This window comes from Protopterus annectens, chromosome 7.part1 (assembly GCF_019279795.1).
Source record: "Protopterus annectens isolate FY-2018-M chromosome 7.part1, PAN1.0, whole genome shotgun sequence".
In the NCBI taxonomy this organism is placed as follows: Eukaryota; Metazoa; Chordata; order Ceratodontiformes; family Protopteridae; genus Protopterus; species Protopterus annectens.
The window spans coordinates 385,703,140-385,726,118 of record NC_056740.1 but is presented as its reverse complement, the minus strand read 5'-3'; the positions used below and the strand labels follow the sequence as shown (position 1 = coordinate 385,726,118).

General features: G+C 41.4%; 1 protein-coding gene across 14 annotated transcripts in view; it reads left to right on the top strand.

Annotated features, from left to right (window-relative positions):
- MYO5A (myosin VA) overlaps positions 1 to 22,979 on the top strand; it is a 4,204,798-nt gene that overhangs the window by 2,168,794 nt on the left and 2,013,025 nt on the right. For all 14 annotated transcript variants that reach the window (XM_044078829.1, XM_044078834.1, XM_044078828.1 and 11 more), the window contains exons 7-8: positions 7,257 to 7,338; positions 8,704 to 8,811. In XM_044078829.1, the coding sequence (XP_043934764.1) occupies positions 7,257 to 7,338; positions 8,704 to 8,811 (190 nt within the window). The remainder of the gene's footprint in view (positions 1 to 7,256; positions 7,339 to 8,703; positions 8,812 to 22,979) is intronic.

The window sequence follows — 22,979 nt, the reverse complement described above, 5'->3', positions numbered from 1 at the left end:
CGTTATGGGTATTGTGATTAACATATGTATTGGGCAAATGAGACACACGCATCTTGATATACCAATTTTACGTTGGTAACCTCCAGAGAAAAGCACCACACACTTCAGTGACACACACACACTTGCTAAGACACTTTGCCAATATTTTTCAGCAGCAGAAGCTATCATAAACCAGCCGTGCTTGCTCTTACAAATCTGGTTGCAATAACACGTAAGTACCATATAGATATATAGAGATATATATATATATATATATATATATATATATATATGTATGTGTGTGTATATATATATATATATATATATATATATATATATATGTATATGCACATATATTTCTTCTTTCTGTTATGATCAGCAAACAAAATATGAGGTAAATGGGGTTGATGCGTTATGGGTAAGGGAGAAACTCGAGAGTTCAAAGTTGCCATGAGCTTTTGCAACAACCGAGTTGGATCCCAGGGATCAGATCTGACCCCATTAGTTGAGGAAGAATGAAAATCAGCAACACATAGGACGTTATGTTTAGTACATTTTGTTTTCTCATACATATTTCTGGATAGTAGCTAAAGTAGATCTGCTTGGTTGTTAGCCCATTGCTTTACTAATGGACAAATAGACAGTTACACAAAGTTCCCTACCATAGAATGAATGTAGTCTACATCCTAACACAGTGCCACAGCTCTTTTTACAAAATCTCTACAAACCTGCATTTTAGAATCAGGACTGGTAGTGGTCCATCGCTTAGCAGCCAACAGAGTAACCATTTCTAGGAATGTTAAGGTATTTCCCATAGAAAATTAACTCCACTTTGTAAGTTAGTGGTATATTGGAACAGAGCACTTCATGTTTTGATGCTACATCAGACTTCCTGCTGCCAAAATGCACCTTTTGAAACAAGATACCTTGTGTAAAACAAATAGAGAGATTAACCTTGAATTCGGAAGAAGAGACAGCAGAAAAAAAGCAGAATGGAAGGATATGTTGATAGGAGAAGGCAAAAGAAGTTTAGTTTTACAAAGACAGACTGTTATTGAACAGTGAACAAATTCCCAAATGTAGTATTTTATTCAGTTCAGTGCCCTACCTACCACATAAAGGAACATAAGAGGCCCATGTGGACTGTAAAGATTGGGATAAACTATGTCCTAGGCATTGTTCTTGTTTAGAAATGATAAGACAGTGATGGCAATGAAGGCGATAATACCTTTCATTCAATTTTTGGCATTTTGCATGCAAGTGTTGGTGCTACTGAGATGTTACGTGACAGATAATAGTGTACATTGTTTTATTGTAGTGACTGTGTTATATTAGTCTGTCATATGAAAGCAACAAAGATGCAGCTTTTTTCTGAAGGTCATCTAAGAAGTAGAGAATAAAATGCATTTAATGCAGGGAAAGTGTTTCTACCTAATGTAACTTTCTGTACATGTGTGATAGAATATGAACATTTTCCATGAAAGTATGCATGTGGAGAGCTATGTGCATACTAAAGCATATTGCCAGTATATAATATAAACAAACATTTTCTACATGTTGGCCCCCCCTCTCTCTCTCTTTAGTGCCACTCTACTACCTTCTTTCTTTTATAGTCATACCCTGTTGCCAGAGGTCTTCACTCATACAATACATCCATCTCTTTGATGAATGTCCTTGCATTCTTCATGTCTCTCCCAAATCATCTTTACCAAATTTTTTGTATTCCTGCATGTGCCTGAACCACAGTAGTCCTGTTTTTCCTGCACATGTGCCTGAACCACAGAAGCCCTGTTTTTCCTGTACATGTGCCTGAACCACAGTAGTCACCTTTTTCCTGCACATGTGCCTGAACCACAGTAGTCCTGTTTTTTCTGCACATGTGCCTGAACCACAGTAGTCCTGTTTTTTCTGCACATGTGCCTGAACCACGGTAGTCCTGTTTTTCCTGCACATGTGCCTGAACCACAGTAGTCACCCTTTTCATACACTTGTCTGAACCACAGTAGTCACCTTTTTCCTGCTCATGTGCCTGAGCCACAGTAGTCACTTTTTTTCCAGCACATGTGCCTGAACCACAGTAGTCACCTTTTTCCTGCACATGTGCCTGAACCACAGTAGTCACCTTTTTCCTGCACATGTGCCTGAACCACAGTAGTCACCTTTTTCCTGCACATGTGCCTGAACCACAGTAGTCACCTTTTTCCTGCACATGTATCTGAACCACAGTAGTCCTGTTTTTCCTACACATGTGCCTGAACCACAGTAGTCCTGTTTTCTTTGACCTTGTCTGCAATTGGATCTATGTTGGCTTCTGCTCTGGTATCATCTGTCTGTCCCACCGTGTACATTCTACCACCCATCCCAGGAACTTCATCTCCATCACTTCTAGCTTCCTCAAATGCTCTGCCTTTACAGACCTAGTTTTTGTACCAATCAGCAGCCCCCCCCCATTTTAGTTTTGACCTTCTCATTCAGACTTCCTTTCTCCTCAACCACCCCTTTCAGATACATAAAAATGTTAACCTATTCCACTATTTTACCTTTTATCTCAATTTTCAGATTCTTATTCCTCCCGTTTCTACCAAGATAACTCCATTCCCCTATCATTGGCTGAAGTTTGTGTTCAGAGTCTGTTTATAGGTTAGTACTAGGCTAATTGCCCTTCTGGGCCATTTTATCTAAGTCAGTTACCCCATTTGAGATATAAAACCTGCTTCTTGTGTCCACCAGGTAAACATCTTAACCACTATGCCAACCTCATCACACAATCTACCTTTTAGCAGCTTTGTTGATCTGTCCCCTCCAACCTGTTTGCTAATGTAATGTAGTCCATCACCAGTATGAATATCAGTGGCTTAGAGCTGTTCCCTGGTGCACACCCTCTCCCACTGGGAGCCCTTCTATGAGACTGAACTCTATACTTGTGCCATTAGGACCTTGTACATAGGCTGAATTAATTTTGCCACTGTTTCTTGTACTTCGAACCATTGCAGGACTGCCCAAATCTTTCTCCAAGAGAGCCCAGTTGTATTCCTTCCTCGTGTCTAGGTTCTTCTAAACAATGTGTTCTCTGCAAACATTGGATCAGTTCTACTGTCTTTACATCTGAATCCAAACTGCTCAACTCCCATCTCATGTTTCACTACATAGCATATTCTTGTATTGGTCATGCTTTCCAGAAATTTCATGCAGTGTGACAAAAATTTGCTACCTCTATGCTGCCCACAGTTCTGAATATCACATTTGTTCTTGTACACTGGCACTAATATGTTTCTTCTCCAATCATGTGGGATAACATCTTTCCCTGTGTACTGCTGAGAGAAACCCTTAGGAGTCCTTTCTCCCATAACTCACGCAGCATTTTAACCATGTCTGCTGTGACCTCATGTGAGCTTGCTGCTCTCCTTGACTTCTAGGGTGGGTTTGTCTTTAGGCTGTGTATGGGGTAGTACAGCTTTTGTGGGGTTCTTTTCATTCAGAAGCTGCTTGAAGTATTCCTTCTATCTGCCCTTGCTGTCTTGTTGACTGGTGTACAGGCCGTTGCTGGCATCTCTTATGAATGGTGTTTGATGCTGCTATCTTTATCTGTCTTTGCTTTACAACATGATAAAGTTTCTTTGTACCGTGTGCTGAATCATGTTCCAGAAGCTGGAGAGTGTCTCTTATAACTTCTTGTTGCTGTTGTGACTGCTGTCTTAGCCTGTTTGTTAGCCAGTCAGTGTTTCTTCTTGGACTAGTGCATCTTTTCCGTCTCCCCCTTTCTCCTGTACTCCTCCTCCTGTCTTTGTATAACTTCCTGGACTTTCTGCATTCTACCACCAGCTTTCTTTGTATATCTTATTTTCATACCTGTTTCATTGGCATATCTGTTTTATAGTCTTCACTTATGCTATTTTGACAAACTGGCATTCTTTTTTGACTCCACCTATTTCCTCTTCTTCCTGAGATGCTAGAGCCATGAGTGTTTCCTTGACCTCTTGGGCTTTTGCTCCAGTCAAATTCCAGCTCCTTGGCTTAGTCCTAACCACTTTAAAGCCTCCTCTAACATTCCTCATTGTCTTCTGAAGCCTCTCCCTCACCAGAATTCCCACACCATTTCTAGACTGCCGTCCCCCTGACTAATAGATTGTGGATTCCAAGAAAAGAGGCATTGCACACTGCCCTTCTATCTTGTCTCCAAGAGACACAGGATGTCCAGTTTTTTCCTTACCATCATGTCATCCACTTTCAAGCTGTGTCCTGTCAATGAACCTGTATTCAGCGGGGTCATACATGGTTCATGTTTGGCAGATTGATTGGATTTACATCCAGCTTTTTTGCTGTACTGAGCTATCCTATGTAACCCAGGCTGGGCAACAGGACATTGGCCAGCCAGCAGCCTAATGACCCAAGGCTGATGAGCATTATGGTGAGCACAAACTGGCCAACAGAGGCACATTAAACCTTTCCCACCATTAGAATGGGTCCCTGGCAGAGGTCAGAGAAGACCATGTTCTCAACACATTTATCACAGGAAGTACCCATACCCCTTTTGACTACCTTAGTCAACATGACCAAATGACTTGCAACCAGTTTTTACACCATTGAGTGGCTAGATCTAAAGCAATATGCATTCTGTGATCTGTGTTCTCTTATCTAGACCATACTATGTACACAGTTGATGCCTAAAATAGTCGATGTTCACAACTCTTCCCTCAACAAACAACACCTAGAGTTTGTGCAACTGTCCACAACTCCATTCAGCTTTTGGGCAAGTTTGAGATGGAAATACCCAGCATGATTTTGGCTGGTGGGAAGGAACACCTCAGAAACATGAGGAACATGCAAAGTCTACACTGGCATTGGCCAGTGGTTAGGATCAAATTATGTGCATTGAGTATGGAAGGTGAAGATCTTAACCATTATGATGTGTTTGTGTGTCTATGTGAAGTCATTCAGCTGTGACACAGTGATTTAAAGATCCTCTTTTGTAAGGTTATGTCTTCATCCAGCATGGAATTCAATTACAAATTTAACACATCCTTTAGGCGATTTCATTTTCACTCTGTTTTTGTACTTTAAAGTTGTACCTGGTGCTTATATATATATATATATATATATATATATATATATATATATATATATATATATTATTTTATTTTTTTTCTTAGTTCTATTTATTGTGCGTTTTCTGTACTTGTGCTTTTACAGCTTGTGTATTTATTAGATTGTTTAGTGCTTGGGTTCTCTTAAGTAGACTGTGTGTATCTTGAGGTACTACGCCTGTACTATAAATGCTATTACACTGATTGTATTTGCTGAGAACTGAGCCAGTGCAGATACCCTTAAAAAGGTGATGATGATGTTTTAGCATACTACCCCCGTTAATTCACAGCCAGGCCGACACTGGTGCTATGCATATTTAAAAGTGTATAAAATGCTCCTGAAAGTCTTCCAGTATTCATGAGACCAGAGCTTTCACAGATGAAGCCTAGTAGCCTGACACCCTTTTGCACTTCAGTCTTTGAAGAGCATTGCTATAGCTTTGTGAGTTAGAAGTGTGAGATGGCCATAGGCAAAGTTGCAGATCATGAAGTTGGAACCATGATGCACAACTAATGAATTATGTATAAACTGAATTCCACTGGCACATGTCCTTTGCTCCCAGTAGGAATCCTGAAGATTACACACACACACAGTCTCCTTTGCATTACTCCTCCATTCTAGTGGGACATTGTTTGCTTGAACCTGCCACAGCCATGTGTAGCGACTGTATACTAGAAAAAAATGTGCCGTGCATCTGTTGGCTTGCTAAATAATGCCATTGTCTGGGATTTGCTCACCTGTCTTGAACATAATGAAATGAGGTTGAATTTCAAGTCCCCATCCATGATATTATTCTGAGTAAGAAGAATAACCATAGAATATTGTTTCCCTGACAGACAGTTGGCAAATCATGTGTAATGTGTTGATTCTCTTTGTACAGATATTGTAGCCCTGAGGATGATGATGATGATGCAGGTATCCGGGATTTTTTTTTTTTTTAACTATTTGTTGTTCCAGTTCTCCTTTCTGATCATCAAGCATCTCCCTGTTTGCCACCCCACTGATCCAATGTTCTCCTTTGGTGAAAGTTCTGTGGCTTATTTGTACCTTGGGGTGACTCTGATCATCATCCACAATGAAGGTCAGGGTTTTTGTTTTAAAGCCCTTTCCTCAGCTGTGTATATTCAGCAACCAAATCAGAGTAGGGCATGCAGTGATTGGTTCAGTAAGGGAATGTCACTACTTTTGCAAGTGGCATAACTCCTTAAGACTGTTTTGTACCCATTAGAGAACTTTTGTGTGGTGTCAGTGTCTAACAATGCCTCTAACACTGGACTATGCACCTCAGGTATGCACAACATTATGCCAGGTCATTACATTCTTCTCCAATGCCACTTCCAGTAAGCTTGCAAGTTGCTGATTTAGTTTTGATTGTCTGGGTTGCATTCATGGCTTTTATCTTATGTACCATCTGTGTTGGCAGATATATAGGATTAGAGTAGTGGATAAAGCAGCTGAGTTGGTATCTAATTGTCTTATCGTTGGGAAAGGTTGTGGTGTTATTGACCACAGAAAAATTCTCTGCTGTCATTAGAGCTCTTACAAGGCAGCACCCTGTAAAATGGTACAGAGGACATGGGTGCAGAAGTGAAGCTGGTAATTATGTGCAGTGAATTTTCAGCACACAATCACAACCTAGGGCAATGGAACATAAAACGAATAGTTTCACTAGTTGTGGATTGTGTCTGCTGCTTGGCTTAGCTTGCCGCTGCACGGACGACTGTGGCAGCCACAAGGCTTAACCCCCTTTTCCCCCTACACATTGTTATAAACTGAAAACACCAGGTAAGATGTTGGGACCATATGAGCCAATACAGAGCAAGGGGGAGTGGCTAGATTTTCAAAGCAGGTTTTGCACTTTTTTGCATTTGAATAGAGCACATCTTTGTAGGCACAGCATGGAAACATTTTGGGTGGGGAGCAGTGTTGGTGGTAAGGACTGTAGCTGAAACCATATAATGAAAGATGTTAAAAGAGTGTGCATGTTTGTATGGTGCAGTTTGGTGGAAAGGTATTATATAATTAGCAGTGGTCATGTTAGCTTGCCAACTGGCCATGTCTCTAGTACAGATAATAGATGAACTAATTGTGGTACGTAATACCTGTTTTTTAATTCAGGCATTGTCTTATTTTAATTTTTGTATTTTTTTTCTAAACAATCTTGTAAAATATTTTATTTCTTTTTGTGTTAGGCTGAAGAAGAGAGAAATTACCATATCTTCTATCAACTCTGTGCCTCTGCAAGTTTACCAGAATTTAAAACGCTTAAATTAGGTAAGCGTTTGCACATTTGTTACACATCTCTGTATGGCATTACAGCTGAAAGAAGTGCATTTTTGTACTATGTGAGCTATATCACAGGAGGTAGCTAAATCCTGAGCAAGTCTTAAGAGAAAGAAGCACATGATGGAAAAAACTGACTAATTAGACTAGCATAGTGGAACTGTTCATATAAGCAGATTACTAATAGATTTTCAGTAGTTGTTTAATGGAAAATAATTTAGCTTATGAACACAGTGCTAAAATTTCATCAGTCATTGCCACTTAGACCTGATGCATAACTGTTCATTTTTGTAGCTGCCTACTCTGTGTATATGTCTGTTTTTTTGCTGGGGGAGGCAGGTTAAGTGACCCCCCCCCCGGGGCAAATTTCTGGTTTCCCATCCACTCATCAAGGTTGTGCTTGAAGAGGGTCACCGATGTACTCTGACATGTATGGGTGCCTTGGCATGGGGCCGGGGTGTCACTTCAGCAGTGACAATCATCTCATGCCAAGGTTTTACACTGCCAGGTGGTAGCCCTACTGCAGTAGTTCATTCGTACCACTCACTCGCACACACACTTTCACCTATGGCCAGTTTAGAGTGTCCAGTGCACCTACTGCATATCTTTGGAATGTGGGAGGAAACCAGAGCACCCAGAGGAAACCCACGTGACCTCAGGGAGGACATGCAGATTACTCACAGAAGGCACCACAGCCAAAAATCAAACTGGAGAACCTTTTGGTGTGCGGCGACAGCGCTAACCACTGCACCACCACGGCCACATTGGCTATACATTATTTACTGAAATTCAAGTAGTTAAATGTGATGCCTGTAAATTGATGTTTTGATGGTATCTTTTTGTACTCAGTTTTAAGTCATATCTGTGAATGACATGCATCATATCTTATGTTGGCATTTCTCATATAACTTAAACATTTGATTGGCCTGCATAGCAAGATCTACAAAAGTAATGATTTGCTGGGCTGGCTAGTTATGATATACAGGTCATTGTTAGCTTGTATCTTTTACAGATTTTTGGATGTGCTTTATGTTGTGTACTGGTATGATGAGCAACAAAACAAGGAGCTACTAATTAGCATTTCCTGTTCTGTTAAACTCATGAACATTTGTAACTTAGTAGCTCATCAGATTTAGTTAATTTCCTTGTTTCATTTTGGGAAATTACTTAACATGGCATTTTTACGGAATATTACAATAATTAAAAAGATTTATATTGTTATGCAGGGGGAGAGAGGTTTGGTCAACAAAGCCAGATATTGAACAGTACTGAAGAAATACATGTTACACTTTTAGTGTGAATTATGTGACCTATCACTGAGTGGATGAAGCCTTATTTTTTCCTCTGTTATTCCAGTTACTGCAAGCAAGTTCCGTTACACAAATTTAGGAGGCAATCCTGTGATAGATGGAGTTGATGATGCCAAAGAAATGCTGACCACCAGGCAAGCTTGCACATTGCTAGGTAACTTTACTCTCCTCTTCACTGCAATTGCAGTATTGATGACAACAGCTGAACTAAGCACTTCTTTTATGCCGATGCATTTATGCTGCTTTACAGACTTTTTATGTTAGTTTATTTTACCTCTGAATTCAGTTTGTGGTGGTGCATGTACTGCAGTAAAATTAACTCTGCTTCTACAAACACTACTGAAAGCGTCTTTTGTAATTTGGAGTAAATTTGCTTAAGTCATTTCTTTTTAACAGGGGTTGAACTATGGGTGTGTGTATCATTGCACTGTAATTGGTGGAATATTGGGATTAGGATCAGGCATACTGAACCCTTCTAATTTTGTCAGCTGTTTTATTTTTTGTATCTTAAAATCTTGGCAACATTTTTCTAGCTACTGGGGCTGCTTTGCCACATTAGCGTGCACACACACACACACACACACACACACACACACACACACACACACACACACACACTCGTATTAAAAAAAGCAAAAGAGAGTAAGCATACAAAACTGATGGATAAATTCTGAGGCTTCATTTTATTTAATCAGTATTTTCTTGACTTTCGTTTTGCCCATTGGAGTGTGGCAGGCATGACTGTGTCACCTAAAAAATAGCTTACTGTAGCTGACTGAAAAAAGTATTGTTGCCTGTGTAGTAAAAGTAAAGGTGAGTGAAAACAGATGTAGGCCACATGACAAAGGTCTGTGCTGCATATCATTTGTGCTTGCTGGGAAAACCAGAGTACACAAAAATATGTCTTAGATACATAGCACCTTCCTGCATGGTCTCATTATGAAAACCAGAGTACAAATATCTGCCTCAATAGTCAAGACATGCTGTAAATCATTGAAAAATCATTGAAAATTGCAGCAGACATACAGTTGTTGTTCCCAGTGTACTAAAACAACAACTAACAGAATGTAGTGGAAATAGAAGGTAAGATGTTTAAGAGCTGTACATTTTATTGTACCACACACTGTCAAATACAAAAGAAAAAATGCTTTTCTAGTGGGCAAGCCCCTTTCATCATCATCTATCCCCAAACACCCTCCCTTGAACATTTTGAGATACCATGCCTCAGAGAAAAGAAAATAGTCCACGAAAAAAAAAATCTTGGACTTATATGCAAGTCGCATTTTCACTTATTTCAGTCTTGCTGTTATGGGACTTGCATCTGTGAGACCGGTATATCTTTCTATTTCCATCTCCTATTATTTTTTTATTTATTTATTTGTTTTATTTATTTATTTATTTTTTACAATCTATCATTAGTAAACCCATTAGCAATATGCTGTCTTTTTGGGAATATCAATCAGTTACTTAGTGAGTGACTTTTGTAGTAGTGGTGGCAAATGGCAGTGCTATACATTTGGAACTTGGTTACGGATAGGTGCTGATCTATCATCTGATCACTATTTGTTTGTATGGCGGGTCACAAGGCTGGGGCAATTGCTGGACAGACCTAGGAAAACTAAATGTATAAGTAAGGGTGTCCTACAAACATCTGACTGATATATTGGTATGGGAAGAGTTCATCCTTCTTCAGATTAATTTTTCCTGTATGCCTATTAGATCAGGTATTTGGAGTCTGAATAGACCCTATACAAGACCTCATTATTTGAGGTAACAATAAAGAGCTACACCTACAGTATGGTTGGCAGTGGTTACTGAAGTTAACCATAGGACCCCAGTGATGGCTACCAGTGGTTAGTGAAACTCTCAGTTTAAAGAATGAGGCCACCTATGCAAGGCTAACTGGGTGTTCTTTGAATGTGACTGATATGCACCCAACAACTCAAAGGCAGCAGCAGTAGTCATTGAACTCAAGGCTTGACATGGGAGGAGTTGGGCAAGGCCAGGGGAAAGTGACTTTTGTATGACTTCAAATAAGTTCTCACAAACCATTTGGTGACAAAGGAGATGGAAGCAGCATGTTGAGCAGACTGTTCTCCTTCAGGAGGGAGAAACATTAACTTCGTCTGAGGATGTTTTTGAGAGGTGGAATGAACACTTAGAGAAGCTCGTGAGTTCAATGGATATGCCCTCTTCTGATTGACAGCATCAGACACAGATGATTGAACTGGATCTATTTTGGTAGATGGAGCATTAAGGTGGCTAAAGAATTCCTCAATGGCAAGTTTATGGGACTAGATGAGCTCACTTCCAAAATACTGAAGGCAATGGAACTGTCAGGTTGTCATGGTTAACACACCATTTTAATATTGCATGGAAGCTTGGAAGAGTACCTTTGGATCGGCAAATTTTTGTAGTGGTCCCCACTTACAACATTGGAAACAGGAAGCTACAGGATCATAGGATATACGAGGCGATTTGACCAGAGGCCGTAAGCACACTCATGCCCTACTGCCTCATTCAAGGAGGGCAAGGCCTGCAAGTCCCAGAGTAATTTTAAGGGTACTGATCTAGTCATCCTAGCTAAGTGTGAAGGATGACTGAGAATTGCTTTGCTTAACCTGTAGCTGGCGCCTATAAACATATAAGTAAGGGTGTCTTGGGAGCATCTGTGTTCTAGATTTTGTGGGCTCATACTCCTCAGTCTCCCAAGGAAATCATATGTTGTGTTACTGCAGATGAGGCTTAGTCCATAGTAAAGCTTCTAATGCAAGTAAATTCCATCATGATTTTGGAACTGTAGATCAACTCTTTGTCCCTGTGCAAATATTGGAGAGGTTTTGAGAGGTCACCAGTATTCTCTACATGTGTTTTGTGGGCTTGACAAAGATGTGTAGCAATAAACCATACTGTTTTGTGGGAAATGTTAAAAAAATGTAATAAAAATGTGGAATCCCAGGGGGCTGTATGCCATTCTGTCCTTATTGACACTGTCAAGTCAGATACCATCAGAGTGCCTTCAGAACATCAAGTGACTTGACAACCATGGACACAACAACAGTTCATTTTTGGAGTGAGAAGTGGTTGGGATGAAAATCAGCACTCTCAAATCAGAGGTCTTGGCTCTCCAAGATGGTGTTTTCCTCTCTCCAAGTGAGGGAGGGCAACTATCTCAGGTGACAAAGTCCAGGGTCTGGTTCATGAGTTATGGTAGAGAGGCTCAGCAGATTTAGCAATAAACTGGTGCATTAATGTCAGTACTGCAGGCATCATACAAGACTATGCTGGGAAAATGAAAACTGAGTCATAGGGCAAAGCGTTCTGTGCCCCCCTCCTTACCAGCAGTCACATGCTTTGGATAATGACCAAAAGGATAAGGTCATGGGTGTAGGCAGCAGCTCACCTCATTTTTTTGAAAAGGATAAGTACAGCCACTGCTTTTACCTGTTGCTGGGAGTCTAGATGGTTTGGGCATTTTATGAGGACACCCCTTACAGGGGACATACCAGGCACAACCTGCTGGGATAAAACCTATTGGCAGACTTGGAATGTGATAGACGGGATTATGTGTGTCAAAGTGCTTGGGGATCCTACAGAATGAGCTGGAAACATTTTTTGGGATAGGATAGTTTATTCTAGTCTATTGACATCCTAAAACCAGGACAAGTGTCTTAAAAATTGTGAAGATGATTATTATGATGGATTGTAGCATTTTTTTCAACTTTGTTCAACTGTCTGAAACAAATCTGTTAGTTGTGGTTACTTTGGTTCATTTGCTTTGAGTGGTCAAGCGGCCCTACTCAAAGTTAGACTTAATTTGACCCCACCTTATTTATTTAGTTTACATTTGTTAACCGGGATGGTCTAACTGGATGCATGTCCATTTTCCGTAGAGTCCCGGGCAGATAAACTCCAAGAAGTTACATTAATACAGCTATTCAGGTAAAGGTTGTTATACAGATACAAACTTAGGTTTCAACAGTTCAAAAATGTACACAGTTTAAACATAAATGTAGGTAACAAGTTATGGTACAGATACATACTTAAAGTTTCAGCAATTGCAAAAAAAAAAAAAAAACTTGCACAGATTGTACAGAATTTGTTGAAAGCAATTAGATGAGGTATTTTACATTCTATTTACAAAAGACTTGGCTATACAAGTTAAATTAGATGCGTCTTTGTAAAGGATAAGTAATAGGTGGATGCTGACAAAAGTCAGAGCAGATATAAGGTTTATAGCAAGAGAGAGAAGGGAGCCAGATAGGATTAGTCTGGATTTGTACAGGGACATAACCAATGGGTTTTAAGATTGAGAGTTTCAGATTGTGCTTAAAAAGTGTAAAAGAAGACAGTGATGCAAGTTCGTAAGGGAGTTGGTTCCAGTTTTTCCCACTGCATTAGAGAACAAGGTATCTCCAGCCATGTTTTTAGATTTACATGTTGCTACAAGTAGTTTATCAGATGATCTTAATAGGTTCATAGGTAGGTACTAGTCTGTTGTCCCTAGGGCCTATGTAAGCCTAGCTAAAAGGTACCCTGGCTTTTGCCACCCAAGAAAATTATTTTTCTGTGCCACTGTCGAGCAGAGCCACAGAAGTGATCCCCAGGGTGAATTTCTTCTCTCCCATCCAATCATCAAGATTTTTTCTTGAAGAGTGCTAATGAGAGGCTTTGTTTGATATAGATAGGTAGTTTGTTCCAGAGTATGGGAAGTCTCTGGGACAGGAATCTATCCCTCCAGCATGTTCTGTTTATTGTGGTGACAAGGTTTAGGTCCCTAGAGCGTGTAGCTCATAGGGATTGGGATTTCTTTAAGTGGAGCATGTCTAAAAGCTCTGGGTTTGACATAGCTTTGTGTGTTAGGCAGAGATCGCCTCTGAGTAGGTGATATGCAACAGAGTAAAGCTGCAGTTTTTTGAGGCGGTTTGCATAGGGCATCTGTTTGAGGCCAGTAATCCTCTTTGTGAAGTATTTCTGTGGCCTTTCCAGTTGTTGTAGATGTCTTGTGAGGTACATACCAAAAGGGGCATTGTACTCTATAATGGGTCTAATGAGTGACGAGTAGAGGGGAACAATGGATGAGAAACCTTTTGTGATGAGGTGTGCCACGTAGAAGGATTTCCTGACTACTGTGGCAATGTGATTATCAAAGGAGAGACTACTGTCCACCTGTGTCCCAAGGTCTCTTATCACACTTTAGGTGTTAAGTAGACTACCGCCTATGTGGTATTTCATGGGTACAGAGTTTTTACCAAAAGGGATGACAGTGCACTTTTTGGCATTGAGCTTGAGGCCATGGCTTTGACACCAGGCTTCTGTCTCAGCGAGGCCCTTTTGTAGGATGTCCACATCTTTTGGAGTTTTGATTATGGCTCCTAGTTTGCAGTCATCTGCGAACTTCGTTAGCCAAAGACCTTCTGTGTTAGCCTGTACTTCAGAGAAGTAGATACCAAACAGGAGAGGACCCAGGACTGAACCCTGTGGTACTCCACTTGTCACTGGTTTGAAGTTGGATTTGGAGTCTGCTACTTTCACAGTGTGGGTTCTGTCAGTAAGCCAGTTGGCAACCCATCTTGTGACATAGGGATTTATACCTAGTTTAGTGAGTTTATCTATAATTCCAGAGTGGGGGATGGTGTTGAAAGCCTTGGCGAGATCTAGATAAGCTGTGTGAACCACCTTGCCCTCATCTACGGCTTTGGTGACTGCTTCAAAGAAGTCCATCAGGTTTAGGAGACATGATCTGCCTTTTACAAACCCGAACTGTGTTGAGTCCTGAGTTTGGAGATTACCAATGTCATTGTTTATAAGTTCCATGATGATACGTTCCATAGCCTTGCAGACCAGGCTCGTTAGGCTAATGGGGCAGTAGTTTCCGGGGTCTGTGGTGGCTCCCCCTTTGTGGAGTGGGATAACCGTCGCTGTGTGGCATTCAGTGGGCACATAGCCTGAGGTGAGGCTATGATTGAACATGGTACTTAGGTGGGGTGCCAGTTCGTTCTGTAGTTCATGTAGAACGCAGCCTGGGATGTTGTCAGGTCCCATGGATGCTGTGTTCTTGGCTTTGGATAGTGTGTTTTTTACCTGTGCAGCCGTGATTACAGGAACTTTGAATTCTTCTGGTATAGAGATGGGCCCTTTAGGGGATGACAGGGGGGTAAAGTTAGCACTGAACCTATCTGCCAGGATGTTAGCAATATCAGTTGGTTCTGTATATTTAGTGCCATTGTGCTGTAACTCAGAGCAGATCTGAGTGTTGCCACTGAGATTCTTGACATAGCTATAGAATACTTTGTGGTTGTCTTTAGAGTCAGTGGCAATTTTGTTTTCATAACTAGCTTTGGAGGATTTTATAAGGGATCTCAGCTTCTTACTGAGGCTGACCAGGGAGTTTCTCCAATCATGGGATTTTACTATTTTATGTAACAGTTTCTTTCTTCTGTTGTAGAGTTTGTGGCAGGGGACCACCAGATTGGCTTCCTTTTTTTCGAGGATAGCATCTTGGTTCTGTTAGGGATTGCATGATCCATGCACTCGTTCAAGTGCTTATAAAGTGCATTTGTGTAGGGTTCAGCAGTCATACCTCTGTTGTCCGTCAGCATGGGTGTCGTGAAGTTTGCCACTTCTGTCTTAAGAAGCATGAAGTTGGCTTTGGAGAAGTTTTTTACTGTGGTTTCCCTAATGGGGGGTGGGGGAGGGATGTGGATGTCTAGGGTGATTAGCTTGTAGTCGGGTCTGTCCAACGAGGAATTGACATCTGGTGTGTAGCACCGGTTTCCCTTGTTGGTAATAAGCAGGTCTAGGATATTGCTGCCCCTGGTGGGGGTGTGGATAAGTTGATCCAAGGCATTGGAATTTATGAATTCCAGAAAACGTTGAGCACAAGAGTTGGCACATGAGTAGTTTTCCCAGTTAATGGTGGGGTAGTTGAAATTGCCCATTATTAGGGTGTTAGTTTGTACCCTAATATTTTCCATTGTATCAAGAAATGAGGAGTGGGAATCCTGCGGCATGGTGGGGGATCTGTAGCAAGCTACAATTTGGATTGCGGTCTTGCCCAGAGTTAGTTACACTTGGATAATCTCGGATGCATTATGCTGAGCAACTAGCTTGGATGTGTGGATATCCTTAGTGAATATGGATCCGCCTGTGCCTTTAGTGTTTTGGTCCAGGTTAGGTGGCCGAAAGGTGTGGTATGAATTATAGCCTGGTATTGCAGGGGTACTCTCTGGTGCCTTGAACCAGGTCTCTGTCACTGCACAGATGTCGATGTTCTCCATTTTAAGGAGTGCCTCGAGTGAGTGCATTTTGAGGTTTAGACTTCTAGCATTGAGTAGCAATACCCTCAGATTCTTCCTGCTTGTACCTGTTACAGTGGTGAATTTGTCATTTGAACCTTACCTAAAAAAGGCACTATAGGGGTGGCTAGAGCCTTAGCCAGTATCCGGAATCCCAGGGGCGACAGGTGCAGGCCATCTCTGGCAAAGCATCGTGGTTTGTCGATCATGTCATCCGAGGCAGACAGATACTGGATCCCCTTAGAATGACACCAGAAACTTAGCCAATTGTTGAAGTCAATCATTTTGTCCTTGTACTGTGGTATCATTCTGAGTGATGGCAGGATTCTACTCAGGGCTAGGGTCATAGCTGCCTGGGCTACAATTGGACAGCTCCTCCATGTCCCTTTTCATGTAGCCCAGGGAGGTGCGTCTCAGGTCATTCACACCAACATGGACAATGACAGAGTCATATTTGTACTTGTTGTGGAGTGACCTGATTGCATGTGTTATGTGGCAGATCCTGGCAGCTGACAGTAACTTTCTCCTTGTTTAGCTTGGGGAGTGGAACATCAGTGTGCCTGACTATAGAGTCACCTATGACTAGAGTGTTGGGTACATTGTTATGCCTTATGGGCTGTGGTTGAGTGGCACACTGAGTTTGTGGGCCATGTGTCATTTGGGTTGTGTTTCTGCTTTGGAGGTCCCTGTTGCTTGGGAAAGTTTTTACTGAGAGCCTTCGCGAATGTAGGTGTGTGTTTTGGTGGTGTTGGTTTTGAGGGACTATGTGCTGAGTGTGGTGTGGTGCTAGTGTTCACCTTCTCCTCTTGACTGTCTAGTCCGGTCTTAGGTGAAGAGAGCTTTTCTTCCAGTTTGGCTATATAAGTGCATCTCTCACAGGTTGTAGTGTTGGGTGGTAGGAGGAGAGGGTTGTCTATGTACATGAGGCAATTGCTGCATTGCTCCAAGATGCCCAGATTCATCAGGTAGACAGGAGAAAACACCGGGAGCTGATCCTTAGACATGCCTGGATACATGCTTATTTGTTTAGTACTAGAAACTGTTTTCCTCTAGACAGTGAGGAAAGTTGAGTGCTGTAGTAATTTTGTAGCTTATTTAGTGCTTAAATAAGTTATGAACAAGTGATGACCTCAAAGAAACAGACTTGAGTGCTGAAACAAAAAAAATGGCTAGTTCTAAGAAACAAAATTAAGCTAGAAGGCTTCCCTCCAACACAGAAAGGCTTGGGGGCTTAGAAGCCCACAAATAGTCCTGGACACAGCAAATCTGTATCCAGACTAGACTACCCACAGGAAAGGCAGGAAACAAGCTTAGAAATTTTTTTTTAAGTGGAAAGAGAGAAAGGAGGAGCAGAACTAAGCTGATTGGCCTTCCCAAATGTTCTCCCTGTATTAGGTAGAATGAGGTAATAACACTAGACTGGGAGGAGGGTCCCAGATCAAATTTACAGTACTGCAGAAATGTTTCTCACAGCAGAAAAGCAGCAGTGAGCCTATAAGTGAAACTTTTAAACAGCTAAAGGAGCCTCTAGAGAAAGCTTTTAACTGCAAACAAGTTATCAGAATCAAACAACCCCAACAGATGCTTAATAAAAGTTGACAATTTCCAGTTAATACCTCACACACAGTGAAACTAGCTAGAAAAATATACAGTAGGCAAAGTGCTCTAAGTAACTCTAAGAAATAAGCAAAAAAACAGGATACTTAATGTTATATATTATAGATCCGAGTTTGCTCAGTGTCCTTCCTTGGATTAGCTCAGTGTGAAATGGCAGAAACACTCACAACTTAACTTCTTAGGTAACAGAAAGTTGAAACCTGAGACAGCTTTTAAGAAAAAAAAGCTCAAAAGAACTAATGAGGTGCTTAGTCTAAGCAGTAGTCCAGTGACCTCAAGTCAGCCACTGACCTTAAACAATTTTCTCTCACTGAAATGCCTGATGGCTTTGGCTAAACCAATATGTCCCTGCATGTTTTGAGTTTTTTATATTGGGCAATGAGGTTGTAAAAATTGGGGTATTAGTGGGTTGGTAGAGGGTCTTGTGGGCAATGGTGAGTTGGTTATAGTGAATCTGATTCTGGAGCTCTAGCCAGCCTAATTGTTTCAGGTTATAGCAGTGATGGGTTCTGAAAGTAGAAACAGTGGCAAATCTGGCAGTGTTATATGAGTTGGTCAGCTTGTTCAGGTTATATTTTGACAGGTTTGTATATATGGAAGAAGCATAGAGAAGTGTGGAGATAAGGCGGGAGTGGGCAATAGTGGTTCTAGCTAGTGGGGAAAGAAAGGGTTTAATCCTGTAAAGAGATCCTAGTTTCTTGTTAACAGTTTTATGGTGTTGTTGATGTGGGTATCAAAGTTCAGATTGTTATTAATAGTAAACCCTAAAAGTTTAGTTGTTGGATCAGGAGATATGAGTATGCCATTGTTGGATGAGATTGAAAAATTGAGTGGGAGTGACTTCCTGGAAGGAGTAAAGAGCAAGAGTTTGTTTTTTGGGGGGTTCAAGAGGAGGCAGCATGAGCATTGTAGAAACCAGTTCTCTGTTATACTAAACATTTTCTGGGTTAGAGTCTGTAGTTGGGATTGAGATTTAGCCGAGCAGATTATTGTTGAATCATCTGCATATTGTATGCAGTTAGCTTGGGGAATAGCTCGGTTTAGGTCATTGATAAATATTGAGAAAAGGAGGGGGCCTAATATGGAGCCCTGGGGAACACCTGAGGTAACAGGGAGATGGGATGATAGGTTGTTGTCCCATAGGACAGTCTGTTGTCTATTCTCTAAGTAGGACTGGAACCATTTAGCAGCCATTATTGCCTGTAGTTTGCCAAATACTGCAATAAGCAAACACTGCTCATCAAATCGTTTCAAGTATCCCACTGCAGACAGAAAAGTAAGCAGTCTTTTTTTAAATAAATAAACTTTAATTTTTACCATGAATTGTTTAGCAACCAATATGATAACTTAAAAGAAGTAAATTAAACGAGATAAACAAAATACCATTTTTATTTTTATGGTAGCAAATGATGTCTTCATATACTAAAACTTTTCCGGTGTCATTGTGAGGTCAGCCTTCTCTCTTTTTCAGATAGGAACCCCAACTCTGCTGTCTATTCTAGTCTTTTCATCCGTGCTTCATTTAAAGTAAACTTATTTCCATTATCTCATCAGTTTATCTAAGTATCAAGGCCACTGTATCCATTTTCTCGTGTGCTTGGCTCTCTATCTCTATAGTCCCCCTAGATTCCAAACTGTAAACGTGTATACTTTTGACATCTGCCCAGTGTTGTGTCCTGTTGTAGGTTCATCTGTCAGCAAATCTGTAAGGTGCTGTTGTTGAAGTCAAGTTCCACTTACCAGTCTCCCCAGACAGAACTGTAATGTCAAGCTTAACCTAATAATGGTCATAATGCCCCACAAACCTGTTAACATCATCCATCATTGGGCACTCCCTAAAAGTATGTTCTCCAGTGCAGTGTACCATTTCTGTATCACTAGCAAGCCTGCACTCCAGGGAAGATTTGCATTATGCACTGGGAGTACAAACATATTTATGAAGATATTTCCAGGAAAAATCCTTACCTGCAGGATATAGGATCATGTCATTGCACCTGGCAAACCTTCCTCCTAACCTCTTACAAAACCTGAATTTGCAAATAATTCTCCCATTTTATGCATAGTTGTAGAGTCAGGCTTTTATACCTACTATTATAATACTGCACAGTTGACTCTTAACTTTCTAAAGATTGATGTCCTTCCTTATCACTATTGCAATATTCTTCTTACTTGGGATTTTCTGCCAAGGATGGCTTAACATCTGGCCAGTACATAAAAGCATTTACACCTTCCTAGCATCATACTTCAGATGTATGTCATATGTAGAAGGCATAAGGTACATATGTGATGTATGGACAGCTAATCCTCAGAACGTCTTTGCCACCAGTCTGAACACTACTTCTGAATTTGGTTTGTATGTGGTTCACAGAGCTGATTCATCTACCAAGCTTGATACAGATAAGTGCCCTGTTGGGTTTCCGTGTTTTCTTTTTTCCTCTTTTTAACAGGTTTATTGAATTATCAGTTGTGGCACACAGACAAACTTACATTTGTATAAAAGCAATTATGCCATATTAAGAGTTTCACATTTACAAACATGGGATATGTAACAATATCTGTGATGTACATTGCATATTCTTTTTTCCTCCTTGTAATTTGCTAATGTCATCCTGGTGGGGAAATGTGAGTGTGGGAGACAGATTCCCCATAAAGACAGGTAAAGAAGGGCCTTTTTTTGGGTGCTGCTCATGGTCATACTCAGTGTGATATTTATCAGGCATTTTTCCCCGAGACACTCCATAGCCATTTGTCTTCTCTTTCTAGTAATCTGGAAAACTGTCATCTGCTGTAGCCAAATCCACCCACCTCAAAGTTCAGCTGTCTGTTTAGAAATAAGCTAAAGAAACACATACTGAATCTGCTGCTGCTGTCTTAAACTCTCCCAGACATCTCCCTTGGGTTCAAGATGCTGACTCCAGTTCCCCTCTGCTGTAACCCAGTTGGAAGCAGACATGGAACTGCATACTCACACATCCACTGAGGCTGTGTGCATAGATTGGTACTGATGTGGAGGAGGAACCACAGCTGATTATATCTGAAGGACCTAGAGGTATTCCCCAAACTTGAGTTGGGGAAGAGGTTCCTGGTATCCTCACTGAATCCAGGCAGGGCTCTGAACCTCCTAGATTTGTTAAGGCAAATGTTCCTTTTAAAACACTCCAGGTGCAGTTAACCATTGACAAGACCCCTATTCAAATCATAGCTAGCTATAAGCCCACAAATTTGACTCAGGATTCCCACTCCACGTACTTGGACCTCTTCGACTCTATCAAGATTCAACCCTTTACCCTGATCCTGGGCGACTTTAACTACCCATCCATAGACTGGAAAAACTACTCATGCCAGAACGCAAATGCCCAGAGATTCCTCGATTTTATCAATGCAGATGCCCTGGAACAGCTAGTATATATTCTCACAAGAGGTGATTTATATCTTGTACTTGGTATTAACCGTCATGAGTAACCACTGCAGCACCCCTACAGTATCATCCTCCCTGGTAAGATCAGACCATAAAGCAGTCATTTTCAAAGTCAGCATCTCCCTTGACCCCCCCCCCCAAACTACGGTCAAACAAAAAACTTCTCCAAAGCTGATTACAACCTCCTGAGGGATGGTATAAACAGCTTCACAGCCCCCTACCCCTCTTTTGGAACTGGCACCAATGTCCATAACTACACCAAAGTACTGTACGAGCACTTGTTTAGATGCATGGAATCAGGAATACCTGACAGGACAAAATCATCCTCTGAAAGGAAGAATAAACTGGTCTGATGGACATCTGCAATAAATAAACTATATAACAAAAGGAAAAAAATTGCTGTCCAAGACCAAGAAAGAGCAAGTGCCAAATTGGAAGCAATCTCTCCTTAGCCTGAACAAGCAAATAAGAGCACTAGTGAAATCCTCTAAAGCCAATTTTGAGTCCAAATTGGCCACATCTACTAGAGACAATCATAAGGCCTTCTTCACATATGTCCGCAGTCTCAAAGGAAGCACCCAGATCTCTTCAGAATTGCTGATCAAAGACACCGCATACACAAATGCTGTAGCTATAACCAACCTACTGGCTGACAGATTCAGCGAAAACTTCACCCCTCTGTCCCCCATCAGCAAATCAGGACATCCCCAGTACCTGCCCCCCTCCCCTTATCTCTAGGGAACAGATCACCACTGCTCTCTCAAAGCAAAAAATACAGCCTCCATGGGACCCGATAACATCCCAGGCTGCATCCTATATGAACTCAGGCATGAACTTGAAGCACCATTAGGCACCCTCTTCAACCAAAGCCTGAGTACCGGCTTTGTCCCAGCCAAGTGGAGGACAGCCACTGTCATCCCTTTACACAAAGGTGGAGCGTCCACTGATCCAGGAAATTATAGACCCATCAGCCTAACTAGCTTGAGCTGCAAGGCCATGGAATGGATTATCATGAACCTCATTAACAGGGACATTGGCAACCTCCAAACATTCGACCCCACACAGTTTGGCTTTGTCAAGGGGAGGTCATGTCTGTTAAATCTGGTCGACTACTTTGAGACGGTCACCAAAGCCATAGACGAGGGGAAGATGGTACACACCGCCTACCTTGACCTGGCCAAAGGCTTCGACACTATTCCCACTCAGTCATAATAGATAAACTTTCTCAACTAGGCATCTATCCATGTGTTATATGGGTAGCAAATTGGCTCACTGATAAAATCCACCTAATCAAAATGGTGAAAGCCACCTCAGGCAGTAGAACTGTAATGAGCGGCGTACCCCAGGGATCGGTCTTGGGGCCTCTGTTATATACATCTCTGAGGTGCAGGCCAAAACCAGTGGGCTATGGCTGACCAAGTTTGCAGATGACTGCAAGCTGGGTATGGTCATTAATTCCCCAAGTAATGTGGACGCCCTCCAAGAGGGTGTAACCCAAACAAATGACTGTTGTCAGAAATGTGGCTTCAAGCGGAATGCCAAAAAAATGCATCATTATCCCCTTTAGGAAGAGTCATGTCCCCACATATTATCACATTAATAACAATGTTCTAATCACTCAGTCGGTGGTGAGTGATTTGGGCACCCGGGTTGATAGCAACCTGACTTTTGACCACCATGTTGCTTCCATTGTATGGAAAGCTTTCTACATGGCCTAGCTCATAAGTAAGGGTATCTCATCCAGGGACAAATAGCTCATAACATCCCTTTATTCTTCCTTTATAAGACCAATTATTGTGTACAACGCCCCCTTTGGCATGTACCTCACAAAACACATGAAACAACCTGAGCGAACCATATAGGATCCTCACCAGAAGAATCCAGGGCCTCAAACATCTACCCTACACAGGTGGGCTAAAAGCCCTGTCCCTCTACTCAGTTTCATACAGACTTCACAGAGGTAACCTCTGTCTGGCATACAAAGCAATC